Source organism: Heterostelium album (assembly GCF_000004825.1).
Source record: "Heterostelium album PN500 unplaced genomic scaffold PPL_scaffold15, whole genome shotgun sequence".
Lineage (NCBI taxonomy): Eukaryota > Evosea > Eumycetozoa > Acytosteliales > Acytosteliaceae > Heterostelium > Heterostelium album.
This window is the reverse complement of record NW_008805077.1, coordinates 429,798-450,403: the sequence shown is the minus strand read 5'-3', so window position 1 is coordinate 450,403 and position 20,606 is coordinate 429,798. Positions and strand designations below refer to the sequence as shown.

The 20,606-nt window shown below is 32.1% G+C and overlaps 9 protein-coding genes across 9 annotated transcripts; 5 read left to right on the top strand and 4 right to left on the bottom strand.

The window, feature by feature from the left end:
- Positions 1-1,393: 1,393 nt before the first annotated feature.
- PPL_10901 (uncharacterized protein) lies at positions 1,394-3,091 on the bottom strand (the record flags this gene model as incomplete). The annotated part of the gene is made up of 2 exons (XM_020581664.1): positions 1,394-2,864; positions 2,979-3,091. 2 exons carry the CDS (start codon positions 3,089-3,091, stop codon positions 1,394-1,396), a joined length of 1,584 nt encoding a protein of 527 aa, XP_020427980.1.
- Positions 3,092-3,274: 183 nt separating this feature from the next.
- On the top strand, positions 3,275-5,239 carry PPL_10900 (uncharacterized protein; the record flags this gene model as incomplete). Its single annotated transcript, XM_020581663.1, has 2 exons — positions 3,275-3,593; positions 3,666-5,239. The coding sequence occupies 2 exons, from the start codon at positions 3,275-3,277 to the stop codon at positions 5,237-5,239; spliced, it is 1,893 nt and encodes a 630-aa protein (XP_020427979.1).
- A 1,057-nt stretch (positions 5,240-6,296) lies between these two features.
- On the bottom strand, positions 6,297-8,267 carry PPL_10899 (uncharacterized protein; the record flags this gene model as incomplete). Its single annotated transcript, XM_020581662.1, has 5 exons — positions 6,297-6,472; positions 6,511-6,818; positions 6,884-7,327; positions 7,358-7,907; positions 7,946-8,267. 5 exons carry the CDS (start codon positions 8,265-8,267, stop codon positions 6,297-6,299), a joined length of 1,800 nt encoding a protein of 599 aa, XP_020427978.1.
- A 997-nt stretch (positions 8,268-9,264) lies between these two features.
- PPL_10898 (AraC family transcriptional regulator) lies at positions 9,265-9,762 on the top strand (the record flags this gene model as incomplete). Its single annotated transcript, XM_020581661.1, has 2 exons — positions 9,265-9,418; positions 9,470-9,762. 2 exons carry the CDS (start codon positions 9,265-9,267, stop codon positions 9,760-9,762), a joined length of 447 nt encoding a protein of 148 aa, XP_020427977.1.
- Positions 9,763-10,928: 1,166 nt separating this feature from the next.
- staA (carbohydrate-binding domain-containing protein) lies at positions 10,929-11,465 on the top strand (the record flags this gene model as incomplete). Its single annotated transcript, XM_020581660.1, has 2 exons — positions 10,929-11,164; positions 11,270-11,465. The coding sequence occupies 2 exons, from the start codon at positions 10,929-10,931 to the stop codon at positions 11,463-11,465; spliced, it is 432 nt and encodes a 143-aa protein (XP_020427976.1).
- Positions 11,466-11,656: 191 nt separating this feature from the next.
- On the bottom strand, positions 11,657-13,511 carry bcaA (branched-chain amino acid aminotransferase; the record flags this gene model as incomplete). Its single annotated transcript, XM_020581659.1, has 6 exons — positions 11,657-11,698; positions 11,785-12,513; positions 12,610-12,924; positions 13,053-13,160; positions 13,271-13,300; positions 13,503-13,511. The coding sequence occupies 6 exons, from the start codon at positions 13,509-13,511 to the stop codon at positions 11,657-11,659; spliced, it is 1,233 nt and encodes a 410-aa protein (XP_020427975.1).
- Positions 13,512-14,288: 777 nt separating this feature from the next.
- On the top strand, positions 14,289-16,474 carry guaA (GMP synthetase; the record flags this gene model as incomplete). The annotated part of the gene is made up of 2 exons (XM_020581658.1): positions 14,289-14,721; positions 14,838-16,474. 2 exons carry the CDS (start codon positions 14,289-14,291, stop codon positions 16,472-16,474), a joined length of 2,070 nt encoding a protein of 689 aa, XP_020427974.1.
- A 61-nt stretch (positions 16,475-16,535) lies between these two features.
- On the bottom strand, positions 16,536-18,269 carry PPL_10894 (uncharacterized protein; the record flags this gene model as incomplete). Its single annotated transcript, XM_020581657.1, has 1 exon — positions 16,536-18,269. One exon carries the CDS (start codon positions 18,267-18,269, stop codon positions 16,536-16,538), a length of 1,734 nt encoding a protein of 577 aa, XP_020427973.1.
- Positions 18,270-18,573: 304 nt separating this feature from the next.
- On the top strand, positions 18,574-20,384 carry PPL_10893 (kelch repeat-containing protein; the record flags this gene model as incomplete). Its single annotated transcript, XM_020581656.1, has 2 exons — positions 18,574-18,581; positions 18,935-20,384. 2 exons carry the CDS (start codon positions 18,574-18,576, stop codon positions 20,382-20,384), a joined length of 1,458 nt encoding a protein of 485 aa, XP_020427972.1.
- Between the last annotated feature and the right edge of the window lie 222 nt (positions 20,385-20,606).

The window sequence follows — 20,606 nt, the reverse complement described above, 5'->3', positions numbered from 1 at the left end:
AATATAATATTAAACAGGAACTAGCAGGTTAATATCAATACCTGCAATTTGTTGACTGATCATGAATCAACAAATCTTTTTTTGCAAAAACAACAAAAAAAAAAAAAAGTGAAGAAATGTCTGGTATCAAAGGTACCTCTGCGATGAATCATCAGACCTAACAGCGATCATCTACCACAACATTTGGAAACATGTCAGTTAAATTCTATTCAGTCAAGATGACAAAATACTCAATTTCTCCAACCAATCTATTTTATCCGACTTGGATATCCACAGAAACATTCTAAAATTAATAAACAACACTCCAACACCAGCCAACTAATAAAGTAAATTAAATTAACTCTCTTCCCAACCTGCCAACTAATTAATTAAATCAACAAACAACTAAAAAGAAAAAAAAAAAAATAGACTTCGAAAAAAAACTTGATGGTAAATCCATCCTTTCAATTCAACTTTTAATAAAACATGTATACCACTTTGTTAAAAAAAAAAAAAATAGTGGTATCAAAGGTTACGAGTCGAAGGAGTCACTGTCATGACACGTAAATTATAACACGAACTAGCAGGTTAATATCAATACCTGCAATTTGTTGACTGATCATGAGTGAAAAATTACAGTCTGAAGTTATCCTCTGAGTATTTTCTTTTTAATTATTTGAAAAGATGATAATTTAATTTGATATTTATCTATTAATGATTTATATATATTTATAATTTTATTGTTCTTTTGGGTTAAACCCTTAAATATCTTCTTCAAGATATTAGGTTTAATCTTTGAAATTAAAAGAAATATTATTATTTATATCCACAAACAAGGATTAAAAATAAACTTACAATTAATTTATTATTAGTCATAGGTTTTCTTTTTCTTTTTTTGTTTTGAATATATACCGGCATACTTCTTCCCCTGCTTTTCTATTTGTATGTACATAACAAGTCGCTCATTATAGACAACAGATGTCTTAGAAAAATATTTTATTTATTCGATGATGATATTCAACTCTATCTTAACAAGCTTCATCATACCAACAAAGGACATTTATCTCTCAGTTATATGAGGGTGATTCGATCTAGAGATGAAGTATATTTTATAGATGACTATAAAATAACAATCAACTTTGTAAAAAATTGTGAAACTTGTCAATTCAGGAATGACAATTTAGATATCCAAGATTCAGAAGAGGAAGAGAGACCTTTGAAGAGAAGGAGAGGAAGATCTTGCAAAACTAATAATAACAACAATGAATTAGAAGAGGAGGACAAATTCTAATTGTTTGACTATTAAATAGTCCAAATTTATGTATGAGATTGGTGATCGATTAGTTAGTGTTTGGAATGCTGATATTGATTTTAGATTGGAGTTGTTTGTTAACATTTTTTTTTATTTATTATTTTAAATTTTTATTTGTTTGATTAGCTCCCTTCTGGCGAGAAAATCAAATGTCTTTTCATCGTTCAATTCAATATAAGATGTATTTAGGTGATCTGTTGTGTTTTTATCAAGGAATTTGATAATTGGAACGTTATCATTGGATATTGCTCGATACATTGCTTTGGAACTACAACCTTCACTACGATTATAATGAAGAAATGTGATGATTGGTAAACTAGAAGCGAGATTCATTGCATTTTTCGTACATTTACCACCATTATCATGAATATACTTTAATATTGACAAGTTGTTTCTGTTAGGAGAAGCAGCGCAATCCATTGCGAATAGCGGAATTGGGTGTGTAGTATTTTCGCGAACCCATTGAAGTGTTGCAAGATTACCGGATTCAATAGCATTCCTGTAAGCAAAAACAGTACATTTCAATGTTGTATTGTCCTTCAGCCATTGGAGTGCTGTCGTATCTTTGTAGTTGGCAAAATAGTCAATCACTGATTCCGAACATCTTTGATTGAATCTACTGAATTCCATGAGATATTTGAATGTTTCGAAATGACCGTTGCTCGCTGTCAACGACATTGTATTCGACTTACAACCTTCGGTACGATTCTCATTGAGGAACTTCACCACTTGCAAATGTCCGTTGACAGCTGCATTATGTAGAGAATCGGATGAGCATCCCTCACTCCTATTGAAATGAAGATACTTAATGAATTCTAGGTCACCTGTATTCGCTACACAATCCATTGTACTTGAGGAAATGACTTGACTGGCACTGGTATTCTCTATCAAGTATTGGAATACAGGTTGTTTACATTGTCCTAAAAGTGATGAAGTTAAAGAGATTTCCAATGTTTCAGATATATTCGCCATTAGATACTTCAGTACTTCCAAATGTCCATATATTGCAGAATAGTAGATTGCGTCATTTGTAAAACCTTCTGTTCTGTTCTCAATTAAGAACCTAACTTTTTCCAAATAGCCATTGTCAGCGGCATTGTCTACAGCTTTGGTGGTACATCCTTCACTTCTATTGTAGTGGAGAAACATCACCAATTCCAAACTACCAAATGAGGGAGCAGAATCTAATGCTACCACTGAACAGCCTTCTGTGCGATGAGAATGGAGAAACTGGACAATATCGAATCTACCCATTTTACTAGCGTTATCAAGAACATCAGTGGTACAACCTTCGCTCCTATTGAAATGAAGGAACTCTACAACTTCCAAGCTGGAACATGCAGCAACATCCATAACTCTTGTACCCAATGACTCGAACCAGCCATTGACATTCTCATGAAGAAATTTAATCAGTGGAAGGTTACTCTGATAATGATAATAAAGAAGTCTCTTCTTATAATCTATTTCACCTTTAAATGAATCATGAAGGAATTCTACCAACTCGATTGTCGAACCACATGTGATTGCTGTTTCGAATGATTCGTTGTATAATTGTTTAAATTTGGAGATCGTACTAAAATTATTTGATTTCACTCTATTAGGTTTTATTAAAGTATTGAATATCTCTTTATACCTCTGAATGTAATTGAACTTGATCAGGTGATCTGGAAAACAACCGAGATCATACCAATCACATCTTAAAGAAAGTACTGTTTGTTGATCATGAATATCTTTAACACTTTTAAATATAATTCTTCTCAACTCTAAAGAATTTAATATTCTTTTAAATAATAAATCCATTTATTTTTAGTTTATTATTTAAAAGTGTTTTTGAATAACATAAAAACATGGTGTTTTGTGAAAAAAAAATCCGAAAAAGGTAGAAAGAAAAAAGAATAGGAATCATAGAATTTTTAAAGTTTTTAAATATTATTTTTTATAGTTAATCTCTTCTTTTCTTACTTTTTGTTAAAATTAACAATAATGAACAATCAAACAGATAAAATAGTAAATCTTTCACATTTAATATTAAATAAAATAGTTAGTTATTTAGAGTATGATATTGATATCATTTGTTTCAGTTTAGTTTGTAAGAGATGGTACAACGATAGAGATAAATATTTAGTATTCAACACTAATAATATCAACCTATTTACACTTAATACCACTGATATTAATCAAAATCATAAACATTTCAACTTACCATCATATAATAATATCTTGTTGAAATCGATTCAATCAAAGACTAAATGTACACTCATTATTGGTAAAATAAAATATTATACATTCGATTATCATTATGGTAAATATCTTTAAATTTTAAAAGATTAACTATTGATTATTTTTAACCTGACTATATTATTTTTATCTATAGATGATGTTAGAAATCTCAAGAGTATTCCCAACAATGTTTCAGTTATCGATATTACAACTAACGAATATACTGAGGATGATATGGAGTATCTCTACAGATTAATTTCGGAATCACAATCAGTAACAAAGTTGAAAGGATGCAACACATTGAAATATGGATTACCAAAGTCAATCAAATCTATCAAATTTAAATACAATTTCAATGAACAACTTGTTAAAGGATCACTTCCCAATACATTAGAGGTGTTAGATTTTGAAGATCCTCTCAAACAAGAGATTCCACCAGGTGTACTTCCCGATTCTTTGCGCAAACTTTCTCTATACAACTATCAATATGAATTTCTACCGGGTGTACTTCCAAGTGGTCTAAGCAAAATCGATCTTAACAACTATCAACATACAATTCTACCAGGTGTACTTCCAAGTGGTTTACGCTACCTAAATCTACATAACTATGAATTAGAAATTCTACCGGGTGTACTTCCCGATGTTTTACAGAAATTTACTCTGGATGGTTATCGACATGAATTTCAACCAGGTGTACTTCCTTCTTCTCTCAAAAGTTTATCTCTTACGAATTACACCTCTCCACTCAAAGCTGATTTACGATATTCTATCGATTCGACATCAAGTGAAGATTGTACGGAAACCGAATCCTACTTACCAATTTCATGGTTACAAGCAATATCATCACTTTCCAGTCTTCAATCACTCTACATTTTTCTCCTGAGCAGTCGACAGGATACTACAATATCCAATCTCAACTATCTCCCACCAACTTTAGAATCACTAGATATTAGACTACAAGGAAAAGAGAATATATTGAAAGGAGCCATGCCAACATCATTGAAAAGTATCCATACTGTAGGTTGTCGATTCAATATCGATGAAATATTCCCAGAAACGCTGCAATATCACTTGGAAATATTCTATTATAGAAATGACAGTTTTCCTCCAATTACATCAAACATTAAGATCGATAGTTTATCAGTATCTAGTGATCCCAGACAATCAAAAATAATTCTACCAACTGGTATTAGAACAATCAATTTATATATGAAATCATTGGGTTCAGATGAGAACAATATAGATTTTGGTTTTGATGGTGTTGCCGATCAAACATGTTCATTAAGAGAACTTCGTCTTCCAACATTCGTAGATGGACCTCCTAAATTTAAACTACCAACCACCATAGAACATCTGGATATTGGTAACAATGATCTCAATGATATATTGCATTTGATACCATCAACACTCAACACACTTGAATTTGAAAAACTATCTAATAACAATATCAGCATTCCAAACACTATCAAATTAATCAACAATATCATCTATAGATTTACGTCATTTCAAATACTATCTAATAACAATATCAGCATTCCAAACACTATCAAATTAATCACCAATATCATCTATAGATTTAAGCCATTTCAAATACTATCAATTAGAAAGTTGGACGATAATTATTATTTATTATATTCTGAAAATCAATGTTCGCCCAAAGGAAAATTAATAGCTCGAATATTTCATCAATCTAAACTTGAACAAATCTTTAGTAAAGGAATAGAATAGAATAAAGAAATATTATATAGATCTAAATATTAAGAAAGTCGAATTTTTTACTTATGTTTTATTTTTTTTTATTATCATTATCCAAAGTTATTCTATTTAATTATAGAATGAGAATAAATATTTTAATCTACTATGAATCTAGATTGAATGTCATTAATTTTAAAAAAATGGAAATTCTAAAATGATGAATTTCAAACAAGATCTAATTTCATATTAAACCCTCAAATTAAACAAAATAATCTCCCAATTATCTAGTCTATATACAATTATTTAAACTATAATCAACTCATTAATCTTGTATTCTTATCTAGCATTTCAATCGATTCTCTACCACACTAAAACGTATAAAAATCTAATAGATAAACAAACATTTTGATAAGCATTTATGATATGTCGTGGAACAACTAAAAGTCTAGCGTTAAAGATATTTCAATAGTTTATAGTCTAATATGCCATCTTTTTTAAATAGAGACGATGATACCTTTCTTAATGGTAGAATCTAATAGTAATAGATCTCTGAATACTAATATTGGCTATGGTGCTACAGTATCTATGAATTTAATGTACATTTAACCGGTAATGATACTACAAGAACAAGCGTGTTGGTCTAGGACTGTTGAATTCAATCGCATATATACACACACAACCTCTTCCAGAGTGATTAGTCGCTCGAGCACAGAACAAACCGACAGCAACCTAAATAAGGTACGTGCTTTAACAAGTGTGCATATAGGATTTTTGAAGACTGAGCAGAAAGCAACTCTTACCTTATGGTTAGTGGAAACATGGACAAACAAACTGTTTAATGAAGATGATGCTGGGAATTGTTGAATCTCAACTTGGAACTACTAAATCTAACAAACTAAATAAAATACTCTATATTTCTAAAAAAAAATTATACCAAACTAGTATTATGTTTTAACATTTTGGAATTTTAACAAAATAAAAAATATAAAAGATCTAAATATTCAATAGAAAATATTATTATTTGATAAATTTGATATCAATAGACTCGTCTAGTTATTTTTTTCTTTTACATCGTAGATATTGTCTTTATTTAAAGATTATAAAGTTTTAAAAGTTTAAGTCTTGATGAATAATCAAATGCTTTGCAGTATGTTAATTGCGAGTACTCTGTAGTTAAGTGTTCAGATGTGTTTTGAAGAAGGTATTTAATGATTGGAACATTATCTTTTTTAATTGCATTTGCCATTACCTCAGATGCCCATGAGTCTATTGAACATCCTTCGGGTAGGTTACAAAGTAAATACTTGAAAGTTTATGACAACATTTCAATTCTTTTACTGAACAGGTTTCACCATTATCAAGCAGATATTGAACGATTTTGAGATCACTATTCTCCAACTTTGTTGCATATTCCAATAAATTCGATGGAAATGGAAGACTTGTATTTTCACGAATCCATTTGATTATTGGTAGATTTGCTTTATGTATTGCATTTAAATAGGCTTCGTGTGAACATTGTAGAGTTGAATTGTCTTTTAACCATTGGAGTGCACTGCTATCTTTATACTTGGCAAAGTAGTCCATCGTTTTTGCTGGAATATCCAATTCTTTTCTATTTTCAAAAAGAATTTAAATACATCGAAATCAACATTGGCTACAACTTTTTCCATTGTATACACTCGACAACCTTCAGTTCTGTTCTCATGAAGGAATCTGACCACTTCAATGTGTCCGTTTTCAGCCATGTGCATTGCTTTAGCTGTACAATTCATATGTTTATTATGAAGTTGTTTGAGAAACTCTAGATCACCATGACCAGCGACAGCATCCATTGTAATACTTGTATATGTTGTGGCAGTGGTATTCTCTATGAGATATTTAACCACTTCAATAAGACCTTTTTTGGCAGCATCATCAATCAAAGTATTTGAAAGGTCTTGCTTGGTGTTCTCCATGAGGTATTTGACTGTAGAAAAAATCTGACCATCATCAAGTCCATAATTTGCAACTACTTGTTTAACAATGTCACCATCACATGGTATCTTCATATTCTTGAGTAGATACTTGAGTGTTTCCACATGTCCAACCAAAACTGCGGATACAATTGACATTGTTCCAACTCTCAATTTATTCACTTTCTTATGCAAATACTTGATAGTTTCAAGATTTCCAACTCTGGCAGCATGTAAATAGGAATAGGTAGGTCTTTCAGATCTATTCTTGTAAAGCCATTTGAATACTTGAAAACTACCAAGTGCAGCATTATCCAACACGTCGGAGCCTTGTGATCTGAACCACCGAGGTGCTTTATTATGAAGGAATTGAATGATCTCTAGATTATTAATGTAGTGATCCCTATTGACGTAAAGTGAATATTCTAATTCATTCGGAAATGACTTTTGGATGAACTCTATAGCTTCTAGATTTCCAACATCGAATGCATTCCTCACTGAATCTAAATATAATTGTCTAAACTTTCTGATTGTATGTATCCAATCTTTATAATTATCTGTATGAATATTATTATTATTATCTTCTCTGACTATTGTATGGAATATCTGCTTATATCTTTCGATATAATTGAACTTGATCAGCTGATCTGGGAAACAAGCAAGATCATACCAATCACATCTCAATGAATTGATTGCAAGTTGATCGTGAATATCTCTGACACTTTCGAATATCTTGTTTCTTATCACTGCTATGATAAGTATCAATAGAACAATCTAAACTACTTACCAAAATGATAATCGTAACTATGATAATATTTAGCTTTACCAATAAGAAGTGTACAATCAGTTTTTGATCGAATTGATTTCAAAAAGATATTATGATAAGATGGTAATTTGAATTGTTTATGATTTTGATTGATAACAGTGTTTTTAAGTTTAAATAGGTTGATACTATCTGTGTTGAATATTAAATATTTATCTCTATCGTTGTACCATCTCTTACAAACTAAACTGAAACAAATACGATCAATGTTATCATCTAAATAACTTATTATTTTATTTAATATTAAATGTGATAGATTTACTATTTTATCTGTTTGATTATTCATTATTTGTTATTATTTATTTTGAAATGATCATGATGAAGAAATTATTTCAAAAAAAAATTTTTTATTCCCTCAGTTATGACTGATTTTAATGCAAAACAAAACTGGCCCCTCTAATTTTTAATTTTTACATTTTTTTTTAAAATTAATGCCCAGGCGAAAGTTGTTGGGAGCCAGTTTTGTTTTGTGATCTTTATTCTTCAATGATAAATAAAGATATTTTAGAAAGTTTAAAATGGTGATTGTATAAATAAAATAAAAGATGAAAAATAATACATTATAAATTACAATAAATAATAAATAAATTCTTTTAAATACTCGATACTCACAAGTTATAGCTGTCATTCAGCGACTCAACACCATTCGGAAAGAGAGGCTTTACATATGTGGAGATACCTTATTCTCAAGTTGCTACTATTGTTTATAAAGGTAGAGATGTCGAGTACTGCCTGAGCGTTGAAGATCGATTGCTTTTGGTCCGCACAACCACCACTTCAACATCTAAAAGAGGAAACGTATTCAAAAACGTAAGTTATTGGTGCTAAGCAGTACATAAATATCGAAATCACCTTGAACTGCACCCAATCACAATGTCTTCCTCTGCAAACTTAGAATGATTGTACTTAATGTATGAAGAGTTTACATATAGCAAATGCTTTTATTAACATCATCTGGCCACAATTCTGTCATAAATTAAATTTAACCACTCTGTTTATTAAATAACAAATAAATCTTAAATTAAGTTACATGTAAATCAAACAAAAGTAAAATCATAATCACTCATCTTTTTTATTGATTTTATTATTTTTTTTTAATAATTCTTTATATAACCCACAACTTAGTATAATATCTGACCAGTCATTTCTTGGAAATGTAAAGACTATACATTATAGTATTTAATAATATCAATTAAAATATGAAAGGGAATCTATAAATACACTTTATAAAAATCATATTTAATTGTTCAAAAAAAAAAAAAATAAATAAAATACAAACCAAAATGTCAGAGATAAATGTTGAAATAAAAGATTTACCAAAGAGTGATACTATTGGTGTCTTTGGTGTTGGTCCATATGCCGTTGCAATTAAGCAAAGCTGTGGTGAACTTTTCAAGTTTGTTGGTCAAAATAACATTAACCACGGTTCATTTATTGGTTTCTTCTAAGATAATCCATGTGAAGTACCATCCAGTGAATTAAAGTCAGCTGCTTCCGTAAGTGTTTCATCCGAACAATTGGCTGCTATCAAACTCACCGGTGACGAACCAGTAAAGCATATCTCATGGGAAGAGGGTACCTATGCAGTCTTCACTCACAAAGGTCCCTACGAAAACCTTTCAAAGACCTACGATTATTTCTTCAAGAACTGGTTGCCAACCTCAAGCAGAATTCCATCAGAATCGCCATCAGTTGAAGTCTATTTAAATGACAGTCAGAAAGTATCCCCAGCTGACTTGATCACTGAAATCTACATTAAATTACAACCCACCACCAATTAAACAACATAATCAATATATTATCCATTTATCTTATCTATATTATGTTTTATTTAATCCAATAAAATATGAAATAAAAACAAATTGATACTTATTCTTTTTACGCATATATCTATATATATATTGCCTATTTCATTTATACGTTATTAGATTATCTCTAAACTGACTCTATCTATCTTCTTCACATAATAAACCATGTTGTGGTTATGTATAATCTAGAAGGTTCATTGCTACAAATAGCCAACAATTTGTATCCAACACCGAACATATATCATAGATTCTATCGATTAGTACCCTAACATTCTTAATCAAGTACAATTATAATTTCAACCACCTGGTTTTGGGTATTGAAAATACTATTTTCATTAAATATATGATAAGGATTATTGCTATAAAAGACAAATACATTTATAGCTTATAGTATTTACAACTTCAAATTTATTGATTATATGTTATCCACAAAGGAAAATTCGGATAAACCTTTGTTTGAACATTTATACAATCAACTTTCAGTAATAATAATTTAATATGTACTAAATTTTAAACACTATTTTAGTTTTGATTTATTTAATTGTGTAAAATATCTATATACATTATATATACCATTGATTATTTAATATTTTTTTTACATTGACTTTGAAAATAACCCATTTATTAAAGATGAGTACACGTGTTTAAAGGGTGTTTTTTGTTACTACTTTGATAATGTGGTTACTAATAATCAATGTAACACACTTTCTTCGACATTGATCATAATTTTTTTTTTATTCTTATTACAACTATCGCCATAGTGTAATGTGTTGATGAACATGAACATACACTGAAGATATTACTTCTTTCCATATTACTAAAAATCAAAATTATTTCATTCACATTATGTTGTTATTTTTTTCCATTCCAACTTCCAAATGGGTTTGAGAGCAATAAAGAATAAACATACAAAATAAATAAAAAATTGTAGATAGTCAGTATGTTGTAATTCAATATATATTTATTTAAAATAAATAAATAAATAAAAATAAAATTAAACTTTTAAAAACCATCATCATCATCATCATCATCAAATTACTTTGTTCAACAATCAAATCCACTTTACTTACTAATCAATTTCACATCAAGTAAACCAAACTTTTTTAAAATCTAAAACAAAAACTATTCTAAATAATAAAATGAAGGTAATAGTTTTAATTTGTGCACTCTTGCTATGTATTGCTTTTGTTTCTGCCGAAGTAGAGGTAGAATCCGATAGAGCCATTGCCTATACCTATCCAGGACAACCAGAATTTAAGATTTCAACAAGAGTAGTTGGTACATGGGTAGATGGAAGTCGTGGAAATCTACCATTCACTCAATATGATGTTACAGTCTCCAACTTATCAACTAGAAATCTTAAGAACTTCTTTCTGTAACTATCCTATGATTATTATTTCTTTAATTCTAAATTGGATTAACAATTAATTAACAAATCTTTTTTTTCTTTTTCTTTTTCTTTTTCTTTTTCTTTTTAAAGTATTACTGACTATACTTTTAGAGTACGTGATGGTACTGCCTATTGGAATGTTGTTAGATTGCAAAACGGAGATCTCACTCTTCCATCTTACCAAAATTCCATTAACGCCGGTGCCAACTACACCTTTGGTTACATTCTCCAAGGAACACCAGCAACACCAGCCAGATTATCAGTAAGATACTTAGTCTACCAATAAATAAAAGTAATTAATAGCTACTATAAAATTAAACAATCCAAAAAATTTAAAGTCTTTTTTAAAATATTATTGTTTTTTTATATACATTGAGCATAATTAATTACAAACTAATGTTTTATTTTATTATTATTATTATTATTATTATTATTATTATTATTATTATTATTATTATTATTATTATTATTGATGATTTAGTTTAATACAACAGACCATTCACTTGGAATTTCACCATACTAATAAATTAATAAAAAATTGAAAATTGGTTAGTTTCACAATAATAATAATAATTTTGAACTTGCTAAATTAGTTGTTTACTTACTTGAATACCCATGATCGTATCGGCAATTCTTGAAGTCAATGGACCGGCACCCTTGGCAGCATCGATTGGGATTGGGTATTCCTCACCCTTGTAGTTGATTGATTTGATTGGTGATACGATGGCAGCAGTTCCAGCACCGAAAGCCTCCTTTACACGACCCTCTTTGATGGCCTTTGCGAGTTCGGACATGGTGAAGTTCTTCTCGGAAACCTTGAACTCTCCCCATTGTTGAGCCAACTTCAAGATCGAGTCACGAGTGACACCTGGCAAGATAGTTCCGTCGGTCAAAGGTGGAGTGATCAACTCCAACTCACCCTGGTTATTCTTCCAGAGTACAAACATATTCATTGTACCGACCTCGGTGACGTAGTCGTTCAACAACCACAACACCTGAGAGTATCCCTTCTTGGCGGCGTCCAACTGAGGGAAGATGGTTGGTGCGTAGTTGCTACCGAGCTTGAAAGCACCGGATCCACCAACCCAGGCACGAATGAATCTGTCGTCGGCCAACAAACGAACTGGCTTGAATCCCTCTGGGTAGTATGGTCCGACTGGCGAAGCAATGACAAACATCAAAGCAGAGTTGGAAGCGGAAACACCCAAACTCTTTTGTGTGGCAATCAAAGTTGGTCTCAAATACAACGAATATCCCTTACCCTCTGGAATCCAATCTTGATCCAACAAAACCAATTTCTTAATCAATTCAATCACTGCTTCTTTATCAAATGACTAAAGAGAGAGAAATGGATATAATAAACAAAAGTTAATAACTTTGATTGATTACTTTTTCATCATGATGTTGTTTTAGTTTGTTCAACAACTTACTGGTAAACATAATCTTTCGGCGGAAGTAGCGAAACGCTTCATATTCTCCATTGGACGGAAAAGACGAACTTTACCTTCTTTATCTTTGTATGCTTTCATACCTTCGAAACACTCGATGGCATAGTGGAACACTGATGCTGAGGGTGGTAATGAAAGGTTGTGATAAGCAGAGATCTTTGGTGCTGACCAACCGTTGTTGATATCCCATTCGATCTCAAGCATATGATCGGAGAACTCCTTACCAAAGATCAATTTATTCTTATCTGTGAATTTTGGTAGTGGTTGCTTTGTTTTCTCGACAACCAATGAATTGACCTAATAATAATAATTATCATAACAAAGTATACTTTTTTAATTAATATCATATCTCTTTGTGAAATGAATGAATGAATGATTGAACTGATCTAATCTATCTTGTATATATCTATCTATTGATTATTTACATTGATTGGTTTTTGAGCGGTACTGAATGATCTGATTGCATTGAATGCTACTCTGTTGGTGTTGTATGAGTTTCTAAGAATAGAGGTAAACATTTTCGCTTGTAAGATCTAAATAATTATTATATGAAAATATATATAATATATAGTGTGTATATAATATTAAAAAGATATGATATGATTGGTGAAGAAAATGAAAAGAAAAAGAAAGGTGAACAAACAATTTTTTTTGTTGATTGAAAAACTCTAAACTAAAAAAATAAAATTAAATATTTGTGTTTTGTTTTTTGATTTCAAAAAAGAGTGAAAAATTTTGATTAATTTATTTTTTCTTTTTTTAATGTTTTTTCCCAACCAGGAATCAACATATGACACACACTCTTAGATATTAATTTAAAATTGGAATGGTGTTAAATTTCGAATTCAATTTCAAATTTATTGATAATACCATACCTCCACCATAATAAAATAAAAAATTGTTGTTTTTTGGAGATTGAATGTGTTTGTGGTTATATAATTCTTTGATTCTAAACCATCGTTTCATCATAATGACTCATTATTTTTGACATATAATATTAATTATTAATTAATACCAAAAGACATTTTATTTTATTTTCTTCTAAAATAAAAATACAATCTTACAAATATTTAGAAATAATTAAATCTAAACATTTATTTAAAAAATCAAAATAGTTTTAAGTTTGTCGACTTTAAAGATAGTGCAATAGTAGTTCCAGAATCAAAGTTTGTCTGGCATTTGATCAAAAACAAAAAAAACACAAAAAATTCAACAAAACCAAAAGAAATTAATTTTTTTATTTTTATTTTTCGTTTTTTTGCAAATCGGTCATTGCGGTAAAATCTAAATTGGTATTTTTCAAATTTAAATTAATCCCGACAAAACATAACAAATGCATGGTGTTTGTATTTTTGATTTAAATTAAATTAAAAAAAAACAAAACAAAATAAATAAAGACGAGAAAAGCGAATATCGGTTGTTTAACATATTTAATGTTAAATAAATAATATATTATTAGTGAGTGGGGGTTGGGGTGTGAGTTGTAACAATGATTGATAAATATGGTGAGTCAACAAACATTTAAGTCTTAATTTAATTTATTCGAATTCAAATTATTTTGCAATTTATTATCTATCTTTTTTTATTTATTTGTTTGTTTTTTTTTATTTATATATTTTACATTTTTTTTTATTTTTTAAAAGAAAAGTTAAAGATAAGATATGTCATCACCAATTATAGATACACCACCAAAATCACATGAAGTTAGAGTAGAGTCTAATGTTGCAGGTAGTGGAGAAGATCATGTTGTTGCCAATGAGATTGTGTTGATCTTGGATGCCGGATCACAGTATAGTAAGGTGATTGACAGACGTGTCAGAGAGTTGTGTGTAGCCTCTGAGATTCATCCTTTCGATACCAAGCTGGCACCGTTGTTGGCTAGAGGTAATGTACGTGCAATCATCATCTCTGGTGGACCAGAGTCGGTCTACTCTGCAAAAGCACCTGCCTACGACCCATTCCTTTTCGATCCATCACTAGGTGTACCAGTCCTCGGTATCTGCTACGGAATGCAACTGATGACACATCTACTCGGTGGTAAAGTAGAGAAGAAAGATCATCGTGAAGATGGTGTACATAATATACATATTAAAGGTAAGTTGTTATTAATAGTTTAATAAAAAGAATTGAATTAACACTACACTTTATCAACTCAAACAAAATTATTAATATTAAAAACAATACCTTCAATCTACCATACCTATATATAGGTAATTCTGAATTGTTTTATGGTTTGGAAAAGAGTGAAAGAGTTTTGTTGACACATGGTGATAGTGTTACTCAAGTTGCACCGGGTTTCACTGAGATTTGTCTTAGTGAGGGTGGTGTTATTGCTGGTGTCGAGAATGTCGCCAGTGGAATGTATGGATTGCAATTCCATCCAGAGGTCGACTTGACAGAGAATGGAAAGTCGATTCTAAAGAACTTCTTGTTGCGTATTGCCAAGTGTAAGGCTGACTATACTCTTGACGATCGTGAACATCAAGCTATCAAGTATATCCGTGAGACTGTTGGTGACGGTAAGGTGTTGGTACTGGTCAGCGGTGGTGTAGACTCGACTGTATGTGCCGCTCTGATTGCCAAGGCGATCGGACCAGAGCGTGTCATCGCATTGCACATCGATAATGGTTTCATGCGTCACGAAGAGAGCGCACGTGTCGAACAAGCACTGAAAGTACTTGGTTTGCGTTTGATCGTTGTCGACGCCAGTCAGACATTCTACAACTCGACAACCACCATCAAGGGTGTAGTGACCGAGCAGCTCAAGATAACCGTACACCCAGAGGAGAAGCGTAAGATCATTGGTGATACTTTTATGAAGGTGGCAGACGATGAAGTTAGAAAGCTAGGTTTGAATCCAAACGAAGTGTATCTCGCTCAGGGAACACTGCGTCCCGATCTCATTGAGAGTTCCTCCAAGACGGTTTCCGGTGTTGCCGACGTCATCAAGACACATCACAACGACACAGAACTAGTAAGATTGCTACGTGAAACCGGTCGTGTTGTCGAGCCGCTGCGTGATTACCACAAGGATGAAGTCAGAGAGCTCGGTAAGAATCTCGGATTGTCTGAGGATTTGGTATGGCGTCAACCATTCCCTGGTCCAGGTTTGGCAATTCGTATTCTCTGCTCAGACAAGCCATACGTCGATGCACAATTCGATACCACAAGAGAGGTTCTCAGTTATATCGTTACTGGCAATGCCGCCGATACTCTCGACCAAGCCACAAGAGGAAAGATCGATGCTCAACTCCGTGACATGTCGTGCTACGAGAAGGTTCGTGCCATAAGCGGAATCACTCCATTGTTGTTGCCAGTGCAGACTGTCGGAGTACAAGGAGACGGTCGTACCTATTCCTATTTGGTAGGATTGACTCAACAGACACCAAACTGGACAGAGTTGTTCCAGTTGGCAAAGATCATTCCCAAGTTGTGCCACAATGTCAATCGTGTCGTCTATGTATTTGGCGAGCCAGTTGCCAATCCAGTGATCCGCTCGATCACCACCACTCGTTTGCAACCCGATACAATCTCACAGCTACAGATTGCCGATGCCATTGCCAATGAGATTCTCCAGAAATACAAACTGATTAGAACACTCAGTCAGGTACCCATTATTTTATTCCCAATCGATTTCGACACTGAAAACTCTGGTAAGCGATCGATTGCCATTCGTACTTTTATTACCAACGATTTTATGACTGGTGTACCAGCAGTTCCCAACCAACAGATTCCAGAGGAATGTTTAAGAGAGATGGTCGATGCTATTCTAGCGAAAACACCAAACATCAGCAGAGTTGTATTCGATCTAACATCAAAACCACCAGGAACAACTGAATGGGAATAAATAAATAAAATATAATAAACAGAAAACATTAAAAAAAAGAATAGTTAACTATACATTTATTTTAAAGATTATATTGCTTAATAAGTTTTAATCTTGATAGATACTCAAATGAATCTCTATCATTTAAATGTTGATAGTTAATATTTCGATGTTCAGTTCTATTTTGATCAAAGAATTTCATTCTTTGAAGATTACCATTGGAGATGGCATTCTCCATTGCAATGTAAGAACAACCTTCAGTTCGATTGAAATGTAAGAAGGATATGATTGATAGATTCGTTGACCTATCCATTGCATAGGTAGAACACGATGCACCGTTATCATTGAGATATTGAACAATTTCAAGATTGCTTTCATTACATGTACAAGCAATATCGAGTGCATCGTATGGAAACGGTAGTGTTGTATTTTGATGAATCCATTTCAAATTGGAAAGTCTACCGGCTAATATGGCAATATTATAGGATTCCGAAGTGAGTGTCGATGAAAGTTCAGTGTTATCTTTACACCATTGGAGTGCGGACGTATCTTTATAGCTTGCAAATTGATCCATGGTTTGATATTCAGCAACTATTTCCGGAAGCAATAGTTCCTTTCGATTCTCGACCAGATATTGAAATACTTCTAAATGTCCTTCGGTTGCAACTAGTTCCAACACAGAGGATGGACATCCTTCCGTTCTATTTTCATTGAGAAACTTCACGATATCCAGTCGACCATGATGAGCAGCATTGAACATTGCAATGTCAGTGCATCCTTCAGTTCTATTGTAGTGAAGGAATTGTACAATATCAAGATGATTACGTGCTGCTCTGTCCATGGCACGACTACTACATCCTTCACTGCCAATTTCATGAAGGTATCTAACGGTCTCCAAAGAACCTGAAGCTGCAGCGTTATCCAAAGCATAGTTGGTAGTCGATGCACTCGAGTTCTCATAGAGATATCGAACCATTTCGCAATCACCATTCTTGGCTGCAAGACTGATTTCGAATTCCGATATCGATTGATCTGTATTCTCCACGAGCCATTTCACCATTTGGAAATGACCTTGTTCTACTACATCCTCCAATATACTATCAAAGAAAGAGAATTGATCGGTTCGATTCTGTTGTAGATACTTTAGAATCTCAAGATGCCCTTCGATTGCAGCGAATTCAACTGATTCATCAGAATATCCTTCAGTCCGATTCTCATACAAAAACTTTACTGTTTCCGTTTGACCATATCCTATCGCATTATTCATAGCATCGATAGAACAACCTTCACTTCTATTATAATGGAGAAACTTAACTATATCGAGATTGCAACGCGCCACTGCATCCATAAATCTAGATCCATGTAAAATGAACCATCTATCCCAATTATTATGAAAGTATTCAATCAAAGTAAGAGAAATACGATTTGTATGACTAAATAATGCTCTGTTATCAATATCATGTGGTAGCACCTTATGAATGAACTCTACTACTTCTAAATTTGTTGAGGTCAAAGCTATTCTGTATGATTCTATATATAATTGTTTAAATTTTTTGATTGTTTCATTATTTTTACAATTCTTATTACTATTTCTATGATTGATTTTATCTCTAATTAACGTATTGAATATCAGTTTATATCTTTCGATATAATTAAACTTGATCAATTGCTCAGGGAAACATCCAAGATCATACCAATCATATCTTAACGAATTATTATTATCTAATAGTTGATCATGAATATCTCTAACGCTTTGAAATATCTTATTTTGTAAAACTATTGAGTTTAGGATACTCTTAAAAGTTGTTGTTGTCATTTACTATTTTTTATTTATTACTAACTCTAAATCTTGTGATAAATTATTTTTCCTTTTTAAAGAAATGAATTCACCGCCGCCTCTATTGAACTACTTGCTTAATTTTCAAAATAAAAATAAATTTAACTTTAGTTTTAATTAATCTCATAATATCATCGGACCACCAAAAAAGTGAACTGTAGAATCGAATTCTAATAATGTATAAAAAGAGAAAAAGTTAATTATTTATGATTCATTGGTATTGGCATTGTCAATTTTTAATAACTTTTTGACCACACTTTGATGATCTACAAAAAAGAATTTAATGAGAAAGTAATTTTTTAGGTTGCAAAAAAAAAAATAATATATGTGTGTCGTGCAAAGATCAAACACCAATCACACACATATATTTGTTAAAGTTAAATTATTTATATTTGCATATAACTAATTAAATTAGTTTGTTAAAAAAAAACTTTCTAGGAATGATAAATTGTTGTCAAACAAAAAGAAGGTCAATATTTACGTGATAGCTTAAAGGAATTATATAGGAACAAGTTGCGTGTTACGATTTGTTATGATTGCAACACGCTTCTTTGTTCGTCGTGCGTATTGAATCACATACCACTTAATCACCGGCTAGATAGTTTCGAAAAGATAACAAACTCGCTCAACAATATTTTCAATAGAGACACGACCGATGTATCTCTGGGATTCAGCAGCATCATCGAGTCACTCTGGCTATCGTTGAAATCATCGACAACACGCCATCAATCGCTAGAGTCAAAGGAGAAAGAGATAGCCGATTTCTTTGAAATCATACACGGTTACCTCGCTAGTTTGGAACTCAAGCTAAAGCGACCGATCATCGCCGATAAGGAAGCGATCGAAAAGAAAATCAATATTGACATTGCCGAGTTGCGCTACCTTGTGAATAAAGCCAACGTAATATGTAGTGCCGAAGAGATTATCGATGAGGAATCATCGGCGGCGTCAACGGAGCCAACTTCTCAATTTGCACTTTCGCGAATCATTGAATCCATCGGAGCCAGTTCAACACTACAATCGTTTGTCAACGACAATAGAAATAACATATTCAGTCCAGACATAAATAATAATAATAATCCAGATTCAACTCCAATGTTGGATATCATTCAAAAATATATTGGCATACTTCAGCACAACACGCCAACATTCAATAATAATAAAAACTTGTGGGAAGACTATCTAGTTACAGCTAATCATTTAGATTACTCACAACTGGAATCGATCATCTCGAAATCAATTAAAGTGACTACCAAGAACACTCGATATATTCTATCTACACACTCTAAAGGAGCAACGCTTCACAACACATCGGAAAACACAATTGAAGAGCTGAAATTAAGTCGTCAATTCAGTGATACCTTCCAATCGATGGTCCCAATCGGCGAATACATCTATGTATTCGGTGGTTATGCAAATCAGAACAAATGGTGTAGAGTATCGGTTGGCTCGAAATCGATTGATCTCAACGGCGCTATGAATGGAATTGAGGGCGACAGCAGTATTTCCGTGGCGTACGACGGTCACGATCACATCTACCTGGTGAGTGGTGCATGGAACAATCGAATCGATCGATTCAACATCAACACAAAGGCGTTCGAGAAGATTGTATCATTTCCGGGCGTCTCTGAGAAACTGATGATGGTATCGACCATGATCTACCGTGGCAAACTCTACTCTATCTCCAGAGGTAAACCATGGATGTATGAATTTGATTTGACCAGTTTCAACGGTTTGAATAATAATGAACCGAAACAAAATCAACCTCATAAAACAAACATCGTCGCATTCACTGCTTGCCATGATAGCAATGGAAATTTCTACATTCACACGGTAGATCAATTCATCAAACTAAACGTAGAAACCAAACAACAAACCAGATTAACTCCGTTGCATACAAACGCTTTTTTGGTTTATCATAGAGCGTCATCCACCTCCAGCTATATCTATTCGTTTGGTGGCGAAAAAGGCAATTTCAGATACCCAATTGATCAAGATCAAACAAAACAACCTAAATGGGAACAATTCTTTCAAGACGACAGAAAAGATAGAAGCTGGTGTGGATCTGCCTCTGTTTCTATCGGAAATAAATAGAATCAACAATAAAAATAATTCTCATATAAGATATATATCAAATATTTATTTAGATACAACAAATTTTTAATTTAGTTCAACAGCTACTTCACAAACAATTTATCAAATAACTTTTCTCAATTTAATTATTTTACTTTATTTGTTAATAAATTTATTTTCTTTTTATTCTACTTAATCAAGAATAGATTTCTGAGATTGGACAACTGCACTGGTCGAAGAAAT